The following is an 18,943-nucleotide window of genomic DNA, read 5'->3' as shown; positions in this document are numbered from 1 at the left end:
ATTTTAAAAACTTAGTTCGCATTAATCCTTTATTGATATCTCGTGCTTTTTAAGAAAAACATCGATCAATCAATTTGAATCAACTTCTAAGTTTTAGGACCTGGTTGTATCCAGGATATATGCCCCCCAAGTAGCCAGGAAAGGACCTTTCGTGGTTACTTGACATTACATCCATAAACATATATGACACTGCGAAAAGATTCTCTCTCATTATTTAATAAACAAAGGTGTCTTTTCTAATTAAGCCTTACAAAGATATTACTGATAATATTTCTTCAGGTGTATAGCGTTCCAAGTCCGTGGGACTGCTTCTCCATTAAGCCGAGCTAGCTTGAAGGTTCATTCTTTCACGACCTCTGTTATTTGATAGGGCCCTTCCCAGTTTGGTCCCAACACTCCATCCTTGGGATCCTTACCAGCTAAGAAGACTCTTCTGAGTACCAGGTCGCCTACGTTAAAGACTCGTTTCTTGACCTTTGAGTTGAAATAACGAGTGATCTTTTGTTGATAATGCGCGAGCTGCAGGTGTGAAGCTTCTCATTTTTCGTCAATTAGGTCGAGGGATGTGCAGAACAATTCGTCGATCCGGTCTTGGTCAAATGTCTGGACTCTGTGCGAGGCTACCTTTACTTCGACAGGAAGGACGGCCTCACTCCCGAAAGCCAGAGAGAAAGGAGTGTGACCCGTCGAAGTTCGGTGCGAGGTCTGGTATGCCCACAATTCCTGGGGGAGCTGTTAGGGCCAAACTCCCTTAGCTTCATCCAGTCTCTTCTTAAGGCTTGATTTTATCATCTTGTTGACAGCCTCGACCTGCCCATTGGCCTGGGGATAGGCCACGGAGGAGAAGCTTTTAACTATGCCATGCCTCTCGTAGAATTCGGTGAAAAGGTCGCTATCGAACTGCATTCCGTTATCTAATACGATCTTCTTTGGCAGCCCGAATCGGCAAACAATATTCTTGACCACAAAGTCAAGGACCCTCTTTGAAGTGATCCTCGCCAGGGGCTCTGCTTATCCCCACTTTGTGAAATAGTCGATGGCCACCACCGCGTAGCGAACTCCTCATTTTCCAGTGGGGAGGGCACCAACCAGGTCAATCCCCTAGACCACGAACGGCCATGGGGACGAGATCATCTTCAGCTCGACTGGAGGAGCCCGGGCAATTGTGGCAAATCCCTGGCACTTGTTACATTTTTGGACGTAGGAAATCAATTCCTTTGACAGAGTGGGCCAATAATACCCCTGCCTAATATCTTAAGGGCCAAGTTTTGCCCGCCAGCGTGATCTCCGCAAAAGCCCTCGTGCACCTCCTACAAAATGGTCTTCGCCTCGCTTGGCAGAACACACCGTAGGAGAGGTTAAGAGAGGCCACACCGGTATAATATCCCCTCTATCACTGTATACCTCGGAGCCTGGTAAAGTACCCTCCTTGTGTCATTTCGCCCCTCGGGTAACTTCCCTGCTGTGAGATACTCGAGGATGGGAGTCATCCAAGTTGGTATGGCGTCGATCATCTTGACCACCGCCCCAATTTCTTCAATGCTTTGTCTTTCCAAGAACTCTACCGGCACCAGCCCCAAAGTCTCCGCCTCCTCAGAGATAGCGAGCATTCTGCTCCCGAGGTATCTGCTCGATTGAGCCACACTCAAATGCGGATAGCTATTTCTTTACCTTGGCCAGGTAAGCAGCCATCTTGGTTCCCCGTGCTTGGTATTCTCCTAACACTTGGTTTACCACGAGCTGGGAATTGCTGTAACATTGGACGGAGCTGGCCCTCAGCTCCTGGGCCACCCTTAGCCCAGCCAATAAAGCATCGTATTCGCCCTCGTTGTTGGACGCTTTGAATCCGAATCGTAACGCCGAGTGGAATCGATGTCCCTCTGGGGATATCAATATGATTCCAGCCCCGGAGCCGTTCTCGTTAGACGAGCCATCTACGAAGACTTTCCATGAGGCTTGAGCTGATTCTTCCAGCGGGTCTTCTCGGAACCCTGTGCATTCTGCCACAAAATCAGCCAGGGCCTGGCTTTTTATAGTAGTTCACGGTATGTACAGTATCTCAAATTGGCTGAGCTCGATGGCCCACTTCAACAGACGTCCCGATGCTTCAGGTTTTTGCAAAACCTGCCTTAAAGGCTGATCGGTTATGATGTGTATTGAGTGGGCTGGAAATACGGTCTGAGCTTTTGGGAGGCCGTAATAAGGCAGAAGGCCATATTTTCCATCAATGGATACCGGGATTCAACTACGAGAAGCCTCTTGCTGATGTAATAGACTGGCTTTTGAGACCGGTCTTCTTCCCGGACTAGTACGGCGCTAGCTGTATCTTCCGTGATAGCTAGGTAAAGGAAAAGAGGTTCTCCTGCCGTTGGTTTGGACAATACGGGCGGCTCAGCTAAATGTGCTTTCAGGTCGAGGAAGGCATGTTCGTATTCGTCGGTCCACTCGAATTTTTTATTTCCCCGGAGCAGGTTGTAGAATGGCAAACACTTGTTGGTAGATTTAGAAATAAACCGATTAAGGGTCACCACCCTTCCTGTCAGACTTTGAACGTCTTTTCGCGACCAGGGTGAGGGCATCTCGAGTAGCGACCTGATCTTATCGGGGTTCGCTTCTATTCCCCTGGTATTGACAATGAAACCCATGAATTTTCCTGACGCAACTCCGAAAGTACACTTTTGGGGGTTTAGCCTCATGCCGTATTCCCTCAAAATCTTAAAGCATTCCTCCAGATCGGAGACATGGTTATCGACCGTTTTTTACTTGATCAACATGTCGTCAACATACACTTCCATATTCTTCCCGATTTCATTGGTAAACATCCTATTTACCAACCTCTGGTACGTAGCTCCCACGTTTTTCAGCCCGAAAGGCATGACCTTGTAACAATAAACGTTAGTTGGGGTCATGAAGCTAGTGTGTTCCTGGTCCGCGGGATTCATGGCGATATGGTTATAGCCCGAGTATGCATCCATAAAAGACATGAGCTTGTGCCCTGCCGTGGCATCTACCAAATGGTCAATCCTTGGCAAGGGGAAGCAGTCTTTGGGGCAGGCTTTGTTCAGATCGGAAAAGGCGATGCAGGTCCGCCATTTCCCGTTGGGCTTCGGGACCAACACAGGATTGGCGACCCAGATTGGGAACTTTGCTTCGCGGATAAAGCCGCACTTTAAGAGTCGGGCTACTTCTTCCTCTAGGGCCTCAGCTCGGGTCATTCCTAGGTGCCTTTGTTTCTGGGACTTTGCATTATCCAAGTGGAGGGTGTGCATGATGACTCTCGAGCTGATCCCTATCATGTCTCCATGAGACCAGGCGAACACATCTAGATTTTCTTGCAGAAACCTAATCAGCTCCGCCTTCCTTTCGCTACATAGGTTTTTCCCGAGCTTCACCACCTTCGAGGGGTCTTGTGGGTCGATATTTACCTCCTCGAGCTCTTCGATGGCCTGGAGCTCGGATCTATCCTCGCCTACTCTGGGGTCGATATCATTATTTAAGATGATACCCTCCCCTCTGGCATTCTGAGGTTTTTCTATCTCAGGACTAGGTACAATTTCCTAAGATTCCTCACTCCCGCCCTGGATGGTCATCGTCTGCTGCCCGGGTCTTGATTTTTCCTTCATAGAAATGCTATAGCATCCCCGTGGAAGAGGGGAATTTTAGTACGAGGTGGCGAATGGAGGTTATGGCTTCAAATGCTATCAATGTAGGTCGGCCCAAAATAGCATTGTACGCGACGGGACAATCGATGACCACAAACTTGAGGAGTTTTGAGACAGTCCGGGGTCCCTCTCCTAAGGTGGTCACCAGCTCGATTGTTCCTATTACTACCGACCCTTTTCCAGAAAATCCATATAGCATCATGGAGGTGGCTTTCAACTCGGTGATAGATAAACCCATCTTTTCCAGCGTAGACTGGAACAGCAGGTTCATCGAGCTCCCATTATCGACCAGTATCCTCCTAACTCTCCGGTTGGCGAGTTGGGTGGCTATGACCAGAGGGTCGTTATGGGGGAACTTGACGTGATTGGCATCTTCCTCGGTGAATATGAATGGTTGCCTCTCCAATCGTTGTTGTTTGGGTAGATGCTTCTCTGGGACGAACTCCACTCTGTTATGAGCCTTCAATTCGTTGACATATCTCTTCTGAGCACCTCTGCTCGTGCCGCCCAGATGGGGGCCTCTGGAGATCGTGGAGATCTCTCCTCCTATCACAGAAGGAGGGGTGTCGTGATTTATCCGAGACCTGGGCTGACTTATCAGAGCTTCTGGAGCTGGTCGACTGGCGGGAACTCTATTCCGCGCATACTGAGCCAAGGGTCCGGCTCTGATGAGAGTCTCGATCTCATCCTTCAGATGCCTATAATCGTCAGTGTTGTGGCCAATGTCTTTGTGGAAGCGACAAAACTTGGAGGGGTCCCGCTTAGCCTTCTGGTGCTTCAAAGGCTCCGGCTTCTTCCAGGGAAGGCGAACAGAGTTTGCTAGGAAAATGTTCTCCCTAGTGTTTGTGAGCTCGGTATAAGTCGCGTAGACTGGCTTAAACTTTTCTACGGGCTTGTTCTTCTTCGGGTCGTGCTGTCCTCCCTCGCCGCTCCCTTTTCTCTTGCCTCCATCCAACTGGTTATTTTGTGTAACGGGTTGAGTCGTTTTTACGACATCCATTCCCACTCTAGCGGGTTGTTCAAGGGCTTGGCTGGTTCCCACAACCGATGCTCGTGCCTCCTCCAGGTTTATCCATCCCTGGGCCTTGTTTAGGAACTCGTCCACGGTGCTGACACCTTTTCTCTGTATCTCTTTCCAGAGTCTTCCCCCAACGAGGATCCCAGTCCTCAAGGCCATAAGCTTGGAACTATCGTCCGCGTCTCTGGCTCGAGCCGTGACATTGGAAAAATCTGCTCAGGTAAGCTTTCAAAGGTTCCTCGGGCTGCTGCTTCACGTTTTCCAGGATGTCGGCTTTGATGCGAGCAGCCTGAGAAGCTCGGAATGCCCTCTTGAAGTCGGCAGAAAAGGTTTTCCACGAGCTGATGGACTGCTTTTTATTCTGCTTGAACCATTGCCTGGCCGGCCCAGTCAAGGTGGAAGGAAATATTAAACACCTTAGCTCGGGACCGATGTTGTGGGCCATCATCAGGGTGTTGAACATACCAAAATGATCTGACGGGTCCCCGTCTCCATCGAATTTGGATAAGTGAGGCATACGGAAACTAGGTGGATACGCCGTGGCTGCTATGCTGGGGGCGAAGAGCTCGAGTTCGTCCCCCGAGTCGTACTCATCTTTTTATTTTTCCGATAAGAGCTTCTTCATCAGCTCTTCCCTCTGAGCTAGACGCTCTAGGGTTTGGTCCTTACTTCCTTGGTTGTTCTGGGGCTATTCAACAGCTCCAGTTCCATTGTAAGCGTTAGGCGGGTTATTGTCCCTCCTAACTTGAGCTAGGTTATGTGGGACATTCCCGCTGTCACGTACTTCCGACAGACCCTCCCCTTGGTGAGCACGACTACCATTTCTAGCTGGATCTCCTCTCTGAGAGTTGAGGCGATCTCGAAGGTCGGCCCTCGGGGCGGCCCGAGGGCTTTGAACCGAACTCAAACGATGGCGCAGGTCTTCGCCGGACATGTCACTTCGATGACTCTCGGTCCAGTAACTCCCGTTTGAAAAAATCAGAGCCCGCCGCTGAGGGTGAGGATCCAGGATTTCCCCGTGCGCTCGACTGCGATGGGAAGGTCCGACGGAAGGAGGATTTCTCCTGCTGCTCCCATGAGCCGAAATGTCTTGGACTGGACGGGGAGGGGATGGGTATCTTATTGGTGACGGGGGATGCCTAACTGGTGACGCGATCCTAGTCCCGTCAGGGCGGATTAAGCTAGGTCACGGTCGCTCCGCTGCGCTCGACGGTCTGACCGTGGTGCAGGACGGCCTGCCGGGGCGTGCTGTCGTCGCGAGTCCTCCCCGGATGTCCTTCGCAAGCTGCCTCGGGCCCTCCTGGGTACACTCGAGGGTGGAATCGAGCTAGGAGTTGAGGTCTGGACCAATCGGCTGAATTGTTGATCGGCCCTAGGAAGTTCCTCAAACACAGTTTCCTGGTGGTGTGACGTGGGAGTATAATTCGGAGTCGAGGTTCTGACCGACCGACTGGGCCTGGACCGGTTACCCCGGCGGGACTTATGAGTCCCACTATGCATCTTTCCGACATTAACGTCGGTTGTAAGAGGGGGTAATCGGGCCAAGACCTCTTTGATTTGCTTGTTTGCATTCAACAGCCGACTTCTCAACTGTGCATTTTCCATTTCTATCGCCGTGTAGAAATCCGGGTTCGGATTTGGCAGCCAGGGAGCCGAACTTCCAGTGTCGCCCTGGCCCATTGGCTGCTTTCCCGGTCGCTGCTGAACCTTGGGGTTTTGCTCATCAGATATGGTGGCATGGTGGGCCTCCTGCCCATCACGTTGATCCGCTTCATTACCATGCCTCGAGCGAGTAACCACCATGGTTGGGTTTCTGCAATAGCACCAATCTAAATTCTCTCAATGAAAGCACCAAATTGTTGATGCGGTTCTTCGGCAACAGATAATTATACGAATAAACATGATGGATTAGTGCTAGATAATGAACCGTAATATGTAAATATTTATATTCCAAACTGGCGAAAATAGTATAGGGGGAATGTTATAACTCCTTTCCTTTTAGGTGGTTCGAAGGTTAAAAATCCCTCTAGTCCACCAGCCAATATTATTGATATATCTCTAGTATTCCTTACAGGGTGTTTCTTTACAAACTAGACGCCAACCCTTTGCAACGCCCAGTGTCTCCATATTTATAGGGAGAGGATACCTGGGTGTTGGCAAAAGGGGTCATCCAGTGACCTTCTTACCCATCATGTCACCTCTGTGATATTTATGATTAATTCCTAAAACCTGACAATGAAGTGTTGTCTAATCAATAGGTAAAGGGGATAATGAGCCGCATGGCCCAAACCAGTCGTGAGGTGCCTGAACACGCACGTTTATGCTGTGTGTCCGAGAATTTAGGAATGGAGTAGACACGTGATGTCTGATATGCGCACGTTTACATTGCGTGGTTGACTTCATAAATGGTTGGGGGTGTCAGTTCTATGCCGCACCTCGAGCTTAATGTAGTTCCAGCTCGTGGTGTCCACACTGCTGACCCGATGCCTATTCTTACTAACCCTTTGACTAGCTCGGGCTAAAGAGGTGGAGACTCGTAACAGCAGTTCCGGGTAGGTGGCTTCCACGTGGCGGATAGAATTATTCCAGCTCGCTAATAACCCGTGGATGTTTAGGGCGTACAAGTCTAGTATTAAATATTATTATAATAATGATATTTTATAACATTTTCATTTATATTAATATAATTAATAAATATCTAATGATATATTATAATATTTAAATTTATATTAATTTAATTAATAAATATTTATTTTGAAAAATATATTCCAATAAATATTTAGAATATTCCGTTAAGTTAACAAAAAAAACAAACCGTTAAAACTAATATTTCTCTTTTCTACACATTTTTTTATATAGATGAGATATAGATATAGATATATAAATCAAATATACATAATTGTGTTAAATGAATATAGATAATATTATTTGATAAAAATCTCGTAAATTTAAATCACATCCATTTGATCTCATTTAACCCATTGAGATGATTAACTACACTATATAACTATATAGTTAAATATATATTCATATATCACTAATCACCTGCTGTTTTTTGATAGTATTGTCGTTTCACAAAGACAAAACATCGTTTTCCATTTTTTTTTAATAATAATAAAAAGAAAACAGGCACATATGGTGTAAAATTACGACATGATCACTATTTTCTTGGTCCTACACAGGGATTGTCCGATCTTTCGGAGAACCATGGCGCGCGTTTAAACCAAATTTAATATTAATACGGTGGTACGTAAACCACACGACACTCCAGTCAAATATATATATATATAACCTGATATAATCAAACGGTTCTCATAATCTAATATTGTTAAAGCCACACCAACCATCAATATCAACCATCCATCCATGTCGTCCAAAATTTTGATAAAAAAGATACAATTAATAAGAGAAAAAGATATAGCTAACGGAAATGGGAGAGGAGAGAGAAAGAGAATTGGTTGACTTTGATAGAATTGACGTCAAAGTCTTGCATCAGTTATAGATATTACGTAGGTGACTTCTTGATCCAACCGCGTTGCTTCCTTAACCATTCCTCGAAACTTCTAAGTCACATTAGTATATATATTTGTTCAACATTAATGTTTGCTCTCTAGCTCTTACTCATAGGCTTAGCCCATTTATCATAAGGTTTATCGTCTTCTTCTCTCTCTTGATTATATTGAAAATTTAAATATGGCTGGGAAGCGGTTCTTTAACGGTTCTAAATCCGACCAAGATCTTCCGGCGGCTGAGATTCGGACAAAGAGGCCTAAGTTTTCTCTAGCTTCGTATGCCCTACAATTTTATTTTATTTTATACTGTTTGAACTTCTCTTTCTTAATTATTAGCTTCTCCATACACCTATCGTAAAACAATTTTTTTTTTTAGAAAAAATATATATTATATATAAGTTCTTATAATACAGCACCCGTCATCTTATCATTGATGTATATATTTATATTCTTTTGACAGCGTTGTGGAAGAAGTCGTTATGGTGAACTCCTTTCAGAACCTTTTCTCGTCTTTGGAACCTCTGCTTAGAAGAGTGGTGCGTAGGTGGAAAAGTGACAAAAATCTACTGTTCACATATATAATCACATTATATTTTACATATGCTCCATTATTAACCAGCATCACCATGCATTATGTTTTGTGATAATATATGATTAATTCTACTTTATTATATCACGTAATATACTTGAACTATTATATATAATTACATATGTATAGTATATGTCAACATATGTATAAGTACATATGATTAAATTGTAACCAAAAAAAAACTTAGATCTTATTAAATGTTTTTTAATTATACCTTGCAAATTTTTCGATAATTAATAATTTGGATATTAATTTTGCCCGGATGATTAGGTGAACGAAGAGGTTGAGCACGTTCTAAGACAATCCACTCGCCATTTTAATCGGTCATCATCACTTCGAATCCAAGCCCTGGAGCCATCAAGTTTACAACTAGTGTTCACCAAGAACCCATTACTACCAATTTTCACCGGAAGCAAGATCCAAGACGTGGACGGAAAACCCCTTGAAATTCAAGTGGTGGACAAAAGCGGCGATCAAACGGTGCCTTTCTCAGTCCCCCACCCGGCCAAAGTTGAGATTATTGTTCTTGATGGGGACTTCCCTCCAAGAGACGACTCTTGGACAAGGGATCAATTTGATAAGAATATTGTCAAGGAGAGGGCCGGTAAAAGGCCTTTGCTTCACGGAGACTTGACCGTCACGTTAAGAGACGGTAAGGCTACGATTGGAGAGATTGAGTTCACCGATAACTCCAGCTGGATTCGGAGTCGGAAGTTTCGGATCGGAGCGAGGCTTCTGCCGGGGTCCAATTCTCAGGGTTTGAGTGTTCGAGAAGCGTTGACTGAGGCTTTTGTTGTCAAAGATCATCGGGGAGAATGTAAGTCTTTTTTAATTATATATTTTTATATATATATATATGTATATATATATATTGGCTCATCTTAGAGTATATCTCTCTCTCAATATGTATATTTATATAATGGGTTCAGAACAAAATAGTTTATGCCAAGTCGACCACAAAAAATAATTATTTACATTTATTTATGATATACATTTAGTTAAATATTGAAAATGTTTAGCTAAGAGTGGATATTCATGGATAATTTAAAACAAAAAAAGGAAAAAGGGAAAGAGAAAAAGGTAAAGGAATCTTTTCACTTCTATAGCTTGGGTATAAAAGAAAATGAGCAAATCATGTGCTGAATCCAAAACCTTATACCCATTATCAACAACTATACATAAATATATTACTTTTGTAATAACTTGTAAGAATATTATAATCAGCATGTGGTTGCTCTGAACCTATTTAGCCTTTATTCTCGTAGTTATATATATTAATTGATTGATTAGTAGAGAGTCGGAGAAACCAACTGGCCTCACCAACTCGTCAAGCCCTTTGCTTGTTCAAGTCCACCCTAACAATGACACAATAAAACCCAAACTTGAAATACAATAAAACCCAAACTTGAAATTAAAGATGTGTCCAAACAGCCCCCAGTCTCATGTCCGCTTTACAAGACTGGCTCAGAGTATTATTCAAAAGTAAACCGAGTTATTTAACATATTTTTCATTCTCATCAATTTCATGAATCACCACCAACATGTACAGTCTTATATATAATATAACAAGACAAATTAATTAATAGTAGTCAATAAAGAGTGACATTTCAGACTGTACTATTATTAAAATTAATAGTAGTTTTGTCCTCTTTTTTCTTTCTTTTGCCTTTAATTCATCACGCGGTGCCCGGAATTTAAGTCTGGTCAAATTAAGGGTTTGGAAATTAGAAAGAAGTTGTCATTATGCATTTTTTATTTTTTATCGGCTATGAGAAAAAAAATACAAATTTTGTAAATTTTCATAAGGTTTCCGTTATTAATTAATTGAATTGTACTCGTTCAAGTAATAAACTTCTTAACATGCTTATTATAGAACAATCAATTCGATGTACTATATTTAGAACTGTAGATATACATATTATGTATACCGATTTATAATTTTCTTATTACTTTTAGTATACAAAAAGCACTATCCTCCCAAGTTGGAAGATGATGTGTGGAGGCTAGAGAAAATCGGCAAAGAGGGAGCTTTTCACAAAAAGCTGTCTGCAAATAATATTAATACAGTACAAGACTTCTTGAAGTTGTCTGTTGTCGACACAAATAAGCTTAAAGATGTAAGTGCTATTTAACTTTTTTCTATATGTATATGTTACCTGTATGTAGAATTTTTTTATTTAGTTGCCTCAATCAATAGTATAATAATAATTTATTTCTATTTCTTTCCATTAATTTCTTATATTTATATAATGAAAATGAAACCAGATTTTAGGCATTGGGATGTCAGAAAGAATGTGGGAGGTAACTCTAAAGCATGCCAAGACTTGTGAAATGGGCAACAAAATGTACATATACCGTCCAAGTCAGCTCTCTACCATATTCCTTAATCCTATTTGCCAACTTGTCAGGGCTGAGATTAATGGAGAAGTCTTCTGCTACGGCTGCAAGCAGTTTAGCAATAATAAGGTAATTATAATTAATGTTTTCCAATCAATAATTGATATATACATATATATATATTTTTTAAAAATATTTATTTGTACAGGTCACGTTTGGAATGTTCAATTAGATTGGACAGAGTAATCGTAATTAGTGTTGCAACTAAATGTTGTATATAAAGATAGATGAATACCTTTTACTGATGATAGTATATTTATTCTAACGTTTTGCAGGCCTACTTTGAAAGCTTGGTAAAGGAAGCATATGCTAATTGGAATTCACTAGAAGTAATGATGGACGTAGCTATTGTGAATGAGATCAGTCCTACTGCCCTATTAACACAAGGTGTTTATAATTATACATATAATCGATTCTGTGCGTTTTTAATTTTTTTTTAAAACATATGTTTATATATAATGTGATCCCGGCTTAAAAATTACGAGTGGCTAATAAATTGACACGTCAGTATATATAGGAGAGGGATAATAGTCCTTTATCGCAGCATTTCTTTCGTGCTTCTTTTAGTAGACAAAAATGTTAAAAAAAAATAATACTAAATATTTGTAGAATTATATGTTGTCAGGAGATATTAGTATGGATCAGGCGCAATACCACAACCAGGGTCATGCTTTGGCGATTAAACCGTTTGAGCAAACGGAGCATCAAACTGAAGATAATAAAGCTATGTTGAGTATGGGTTATGTGGTTCCGAGCAATGTACAGATGGATTCCACTGATTGGATGCAGGGGAACACAGTACTACAATACAATAACAATGTTCACAGCAATAATAGTATTTATGGTAACATCAATAATACTACTGGCATTGGGGCTACCCACTCGGAGTCTTCCTCCGATGGTGATATTTTAGCATCTCGACGTTTTAGTTGATATATAAGGAGAAAAGCAAAAAAAAGTCAACTTGAAATTTCTCCCTCATATCAATTTTAATTTATATATATATAGGTCGTTTCGAAAGTGAAACTGTATTGTCCGAGTTTCAAATAGGTTGTGAATAATATCTACCTACCCAGGTTCTAGGATCCTGTTATTCCAATTCATTAAATGTACTGTTTTTCATGTTTTTTCCCCTTTAATGTAAATCATTTTAGGCATATATTGTGGAAGGTGGAGATGAAGCCAGAATACAATTATATATCACAATAACACAGAAACAATTAAAATAAACAAACATAATATTAGAAATGCTAATTTCGATATCAAACCGAGTTTAGTGTGTCACACTATCTATTTAAAATAATTATGCTTCCTCATCGAAAGTTAGAGGATTGCTAACAGTATTTGTCTCCCAAGAAAAAACAGTTTATGAGAAGTAGCTAAGCATCTTTGTTTCTGTTCTCTACTACAAAACTGAGCTTTTCCGACACCCAACCACGACAGTCAATTCTGTCGACTGTCGTAATTGCTTAGCGGGACTCTACGCTGACAGTTAAAAATTGTAGGCATAGAGACCAACGCCGACAGCTAATAACTGTCACCGTTGCTTTTGACTGTCGCTATTGACCCCAACACCGACAGTTAATTCGAAACCAATGGCAACAGTTAAAAGATATCGCTATTGACCCCAACGCCGACAGTTAATTCGATACCAATGCCGACAGTTAAAATGTGTCGCTATTGACCACAACGCCGACAGTTAATAAAAGTTCAATGCCGACAGTCATAAAATGTCGCCGAAATTCAAATAAAAAATATAAAATTATAATTAATAAATAGTATAATTTTAAAAATAAACTAAATTATGTAAATATATATTTATAAAATTATGTATTTATTAAAAACTTTTAAAACTAGATTTTTTTTGTTCTAAATTTTTCATATTATTAACTTTTGTATTTATAATAATTTTATATCAAAATTTAAATTTATTATTCTTTAACATATTTATAAAATTAACTATATTATTCTTTAACATATTTATAAAATTTGTATTAATTAAAAAATATTTGTTTTATTAATTGGAAAAATATTGTAAAAAAATTAATGAATAGTATAATTTTAAAAATATACTAAATTATGTAAATATATATATTTATAAAAATTATGTATTTATTAAAAACTTTTAAAACTAATTTTTTTTTGTTTCTAAATTTTTCATATTATTAACTTTTGTATTTATAATAATTTTTTTATCAAAATTTAAATTTATTATTCTTTAACATATTTATAAAATTAACTATATTATTAACTATATTATTCTTTAGCATATTTATAACTTTTGTATTAGTTAAAAATGAGTTGTTTTATTAATTGGAAAAAATATTTAAAAAAAATTAATGAATAGTATAATTTTGTAAAAATAAAATAAATTATGTAAATATATATTAATTAAAAACTTTAAATTCTAGATTCTTTTTTCTAAATTTTTCATTTTATTAACTTTTTATTTATAATAATTTTTCTATCAAAATTTAAATTAATTATGATATAAAGAATAATATACTTAAAGTTGATTTGTTTAACATATTTATGATAATATTAGTTAAAAACGAGTTATTTTATTGATTGGTTAAATATTGTGAAATAATTTTAAAATTTTACTATTAATATTAGTGTTTTTATTTTTTATTTTTTAAAATCTATGTTAAAAATATTAAGATGTTAATTTTTAAATATAATTAGAAAATAAAACCTAATAATATATCATTAATATTTTTTTTCTTAATATCATGAAATTTTGTATTTAAAATTAAAATAAAAACTAAAAATTCTACGTATCCCACGTTTTTTTTCCTTCTCCCTTAAACCCTATCTCTCTCTCACACACACTTCCCAGCCGCAACCCACCCTGACATTTCTCTCTTCCTCTCCCTCTCCCTCACGCTCACTCTCTCACTCACTCAACGGCGTGCGAGGGTTTTGGAAACCAGATGAACGGCACGAACGACGGGCGGTTGTGGGTATTGGGCAAACGGAGGGGACTTGGGGGCCGGTCATGGGCAAACGGCGCAAACAATAAGGGCTCGGGGGTCTTGGGAAAACGGCGCAAATGACGGTCGTGGGTGGCTCGGTCTCACAGAGAGGTCGTGGGTGGTGGCTCTCTCTGTGTTAACGGAGAAGATGAAGAATGGTAAGTGTTTTTCTATTCTTTTTTCTTTTTGTTAGTTTCTCACTGATAACTGAAATGTAATTGTGATATAAAATATCAATCTTTTTCTTACTAGCAACTCAAATTTTGTTATGAATTTTTTGGTTTGTTATGCTATAATCTATTTGATATATGTTCAAGTTTCATAATATTGCTTAATCGGTAGTATTTATGTTCAAGTTTCTTCTTGAATCGGACCAGTAGTGCTCTGACTTTTATGGGTCATGGAGGCAGGAGAAAAGGCTGTGGCAGAGTCAACGTCGCCACCAATGATTCTGCTTTGGTGGAAGCTATCGCTGATGATTATTATGAAGTCTTGGGCCTGGTAAATGATTTTAATTGATCTGGGTTTCTGCTTGGTTTCCTAGAAAATGGAAAGAAAATTTTGAGGCCCTTTTTGATGTTGAAAATGTGAACGTTCCTTTTAGCTGCTTAGTTTATTAACTCGTTTAGCTAATTTTTTAAAAGATTCATTTTTGTTTTTGCTTAAGAGCGAAACCATGCAATCTCGCACTATTTTTATGTTACTGTGCTTATATTATTCTATGTTTTAGATGAACGTGTATGTAGTAAGAACTTGAGAATTATGTGGGAACATAAAGAATCTTTAGAATTTTGTATGACAGCAAAATGGGTCTTAATTGAACATGGCAGTTTTGTTATAAAGATCTGAATTATAAGGGCTATTAGTTTTATATATTGAAAGTTTAGATCATGTTGATGATTTTTATAAATCTAATTTGATTGAATGTTCACTTTGTTATGTCTAATAATTGGTTGTTTCATGATATCAGCTCCCAGATGCCACACCAGCACAGATTAAAAAGGCTTATTATAATTGCATGAAAGCTTGTCATCCGGATTTGAGTGGCAATGACGCAGAGACCAATAATTTCTGCATGTTTTAATGAAGTCTATGGGGTGGGTATCCATTTTAATAAGCTAAAGGATTTGAGCTTCAAGCAAGTTTGTTATTTCGAACTCATTATCTTGCATTCACTAGAATTTGACTATTCCAGTGCAGGTGCTTAGTGACCCCATTCAGCGCATGATTTATGATGAAATTCATGGCTATGCATTGACTGCTATGAACCCATTCTTTGATGATTCAAGCACGAAGGATCATGCTTTTGTTGACGAGTTTAGCTGCATAGGTAAGAATTTTATTACTTTGCTGATTCTTACAGTTAGTTTAGATATCACTATCTGTCTCCATTATTGCTGCATCAGCATCATTCGCCTTTTTGTAAAATTGTAATATAAGTTGTTGTGCTTCTAACATGGCCAAAAATTTATAATACATACTAAAAGTGGCCTAGTTCTGTTAAACCAGTGGGATTCTAAGACCAACATCAGGGCAGACAATGTAGTAGTTTGTGGATCTCATGGATGTGACAATATTATAACTTTGTGCCATTCTCAAATGACTTGTATCTCTTTCCTCTTTCATACTTGTTTACACTAGTATATTTAAAAGCTTTTTATTTCCAATTATTTTAACTATATCTAACAATTATATTTCTAAATAGCAACTTCTGATCAAGATCTCTTACATAACATCATATTGGGTCAAACTTTTGTCACAACTTGGTTATATATACTTCAAAGCATCTGTTTTTGTGACCAAAGTCATTTTCTACCTCTCTGGCATAGTGACCTCACATTAATAATATTTATTCTTTTCATATCTTTAACTTCCATATACTGATTTAATATCTTTGTCAATCTTTTAATCTGTTATATTGATATTCTTAGATATGTTGGATTTTATAAACTGTTTCTGATTGGTGTGTAAATGATGAATAGGTTTGGGATGTGTTGAGCAACGACGAAGTTGCCTCAATTGCTTGGGAAGCGAAGAACGAGGAGGGAGCGGTGAGAGAGGTGGTTGAGGCGGCCATCGGAGTGTGGAAAAGAAAGTCCCCTTATGCCAAAATGGATGACTGCACTGTGATTTGCCTCTTCTTTCAGAAATAACATTATCCTGTTATGTTCATAGTATATTAAGAGTTAATTAGTATAATGAGTTGAACTGTGATTTTATTGGACTGTCATATGTCTTGTTTGCAGGTTTTTAAAATTTGGGGATGTCCGATTTGCTGCTGTTGTGCTGCCCATTTTTCTAGAAATTTACGGACTCTTGTCTAGTTAATTTTTATAAAAATCACTCGTTTTATAATCGATTAGTGTATACATTGTATATATATTAATACTTGGTCTTCCATCTAAATATTATTAATCTAAGGTCTCGGATTATATATAATACATCAACTATCAATGAGAATGAATTGATAGGTTAATTTGCTTTGCAACTCTGTTGCATGCTCTTCCTAATCGACTTAGCATATTTAATTGTATACTAAATTATATATCATATGCAAAATAAAAAATTGTTTTGCAAGCTGAATTATGATTTTTTATTTTGCGTAGACTTTCAAATGTGAATTAGATTTATAAATTTGGATTAAGTTTATTCACAACTCGTTGTGTTACTTTAACAACTTTGTCTGGTATGCTTGTGTTACTTTAACAACTTTAACAAATGTCATCTGGTATGCTTGTGTTACATATGAATGATCTATTAAATTTATGTTCTCGGTGCTCTTATTTATACTATATTATCTTCTCTTTTCTTGCTAAGTACTATGGACTTAGAATCTGATGCATATTACCTAGACAGTGAATATCTTTATATGTGTGTATATATGTATATTAATTTCTCGTTTATTGTATATTTGCTAATGTGCTATGAATGATTGGTAATTTGATTTATTAATGTCTATGTGATTTGATAAACTAACTCGCTTGAGCACTTTTAAATTGAGACTGACAAGTATGTATTCCTTAGTTTAAAGAACTAAGATTAACTACTTAAGCCAGAGGCTATCCAGTTTGATAAGAAAAATATAACTTTTATATAAATCATTTTTGTGACTAAAAATCAGTCATCATCATTTTTATTTCTTTTGCAATCTCAAGTTCTTTATTTATTTTAGTTTTGGTTTGGTTTAATGGTGTTTATTATGTATTGTAGGCTAAAACTCTACTTGGATATATTAGAGAACCAAGGCAACAAGAAATTCTTCTTCAAGTTGTTGGGTATTATTTTCTTTCTTGCTTGAATTATGTACAGTGATGATTTGATGTATTATTTACATTGAGAATAATTAATTTTTAATGAGAATTATAATGAACTTTTATTGAGAATTATTTAGTCTCATGGGGATTTGATGTATTATTTACATGTCAATTGTATGAATAAATGTTGTATGTAAATGAATTTTTATTATGATAAATATAATTTTTTTTACAAGTTATGGTAATAATAATTAATTATGTGAGTAATTTTTTTATTTAAATTTATATCAAACTTCAATTGTTAAAAATATAATTAAAAGTTTTAAAAAATATATATCAAAAAATTATTATTTATATATATAAATTTAATGTTACACTGACACGTATTAACTGTCGGCGTAGCCAGCAACGGCGACACGTATTAACTGTCGGCGTAGCCAGCAACGGCGACACGTATTAACTGTCGGCGTTGCCAGCAACGGCGACACGTATTAACTGTCGGCGTTGCCAGCAACGGCGACACGTATTAACTGTCGGCATTGCCAGCAATGGCGACACATATTAACTGTTGGCGTTGCCAGCAACGACGACACGTATTAACTGTCGGCATTGCCAGCAACGGCAACACTTATTAACTGTCATTATTGCTCAATAGCGACAGTTAAAAACTGTCGAGAAAGCCCATTTTTGTAGTAGTGATTCCCAACGACCTTACCAATGTCTAGGAAGATAAACTAGGAAGAAACTCAAAAAGAACTTCAACTAGGAACACTGAAATCAAGAGAAATTCGACAAGAGGAATAGAAAGAGAACTACAAAAATTGTAGTGAATTTTTTTTGAATGGTTTGTGAAACAATGAGGTGAAGTCTCTCTTTTTCCTCTATATCTCTCGCATGTCTTTGCCAGCATCGATCGAGGCACTTCTGGCCCTCGAACACCGCCACACGCCGCACATGCGACTCCGCAGGCCACTAAAACCCTAGCCCCGGTGAGCTTCGACCCAGACGCGCCGTCCTCCGCCTCGACAGTGTCGAAGTCGTGCGCCGCCATTGCTTCTAAGCCACTTTCCGACGAGCTCCGACGTCGTCTCAGATGATGGATGGTACAGTTGAAATCAGAGGGTCAAGGGGAACAAAAACCAACTAAAGATCGACTGCGAGAGTCATCGGAGTTGAGTGACTGATGTGTCATTGGAATCCATGAAGCTCAGAGACTTTTCAGCTTAATTCTGGCCACCACAAATCTTTCAAAGCCAAACGACCACCACCACCAGGTTCCCCTCGTCATGGGCTTCAAAACCCAGTGAATCATTTCTTCAATCATCACCGTTGGGTGGTGGCTCCACCACGGACCATCGCGAATGACTGCCGGAGTTCAACTAGTCACTATTCAAGGGGTTCTAGAGTTCGTTCTGAACTTTGGAAAATCGCCTATACGCTCGTATCGTCATTCCGAGCGCTATGGTATAAATTTCTAACATCGATATTTAGTTATTTGAGTTTTGGAAATTAAATGCGACTTAGGCAATTATTGTG

The 18,943-nt window shown here is 38.8% G+C and overlaps 1 protein-coding gene and 1 long non-coding RNA gene across 6 annotated transcripts; both read left to right on the top strand.

Annotated features, from left to right (window-relative positions):
* The first annotated feature begins 8,275 nt into the window (after positions 1 to 8,275).
* Positions 8,276 to 12,335, top strand: LOC133830938 (protein SAR DEFICIENT 1). Of its 2 annotated transcripts, none has more exons than XM_062261058.1 (7): positions 8,276 to 8,468; positions 8,653 to 8,728; positions 9,052 to 9,598; positions 10,738 to 10,898; positions 11,047 to 11,247; positions 11,454 to 11,565; positions 11,804 to 12,335. In XM_062261058.1, the coding sequence occupies exons 1-7, from the start codon at positions 8,374 to 8,376 to the stop codon at positions 12,109 to 12,111; spliced, it is 1,500 nt and encodes a 499-aa protein (XP_062117042.1). In that variant the 5' UTR covers positions 8,276 to 8,373; the 3' UTR covers positions 12,112 to 12,335. The 2 variants fall into 2 exon arrangements, with proteins under 2 accessions (XP_062117042.1, XP_062117043.1); XM_062261059.1 differs by having other exon boundaries at positions 11,788 to 11,837.
* Positions 12,336 to 13,978: 1,643 nt separating this feature from the next.
* LOC133830937 (uncharacterized) lies at positions 13,979 to 17,056 on the top strand. Of its 4 annotated transcripts, none has more exons than XR_009892299.1 (5): positions 13,979 to 14,311; positions 14,510 to 14,654; positions 15,124 to 15,250; positions 15,349 to 15,483; positions 16,136 to 17,056. It is a non-coding gene; the product is annotated as an uncharacterized LOC133830937 (long non-coding RNA). The 4 variants fall into 4 exon arrangements; XR_009892298.1 differs by having other exon boundaries at positions 13,980 to 14,311; positions 15,354 to 15,483; XR_009892301.1 differs by having other exon boundaries at positions 13,981 to 14,311; positions 14,534 to 14,654; positions 15,354 to 15,483.
* The last annotated feature ends 1,887 nt before the right edge of the window (positions 17,057 to 18,943 follow it).

Source organism: Humulus lupulus, chromosome 4 (genome assembly GCF_963169125.1).
Source record: "Humulus lupulus chromosome 4, drHumLupu1.1, whole genome shotgun sequence".
Taxonomy (NCBI): Eukaryota; Viridiplantae; Streptophyta; class Magnoliopsida; order Rosales; family Cannabaceae; genus Humulus; species Humulus lupulus.
This window is presented reverse-complemented; position numbering and strand designations above follow the sequence as displayed.

Coding starts and splice junctions, on each gene's coding strand:
- LOC133830938 (XM_062261058.1), top strand. CDS start 8,374: ATGGCTGGGAAGCGGTTCTTTAACGGTTCTAAATCCGACCAAGATCTT. Junction 10,899..11,046: donor ACACAAATAAGCTTAAAGAT/GTAAGTGCTATT, acceptor AAATGAAACCAG/ATTTTAGGCATTGGGATGTC. Junction 11,248..11,453: donor AGCAGTTTAGCAATAATAAG/GTAATTATAATT, acceptor AACGTTTTGCAG/GCCTACTTTGAAAGCTTGGT.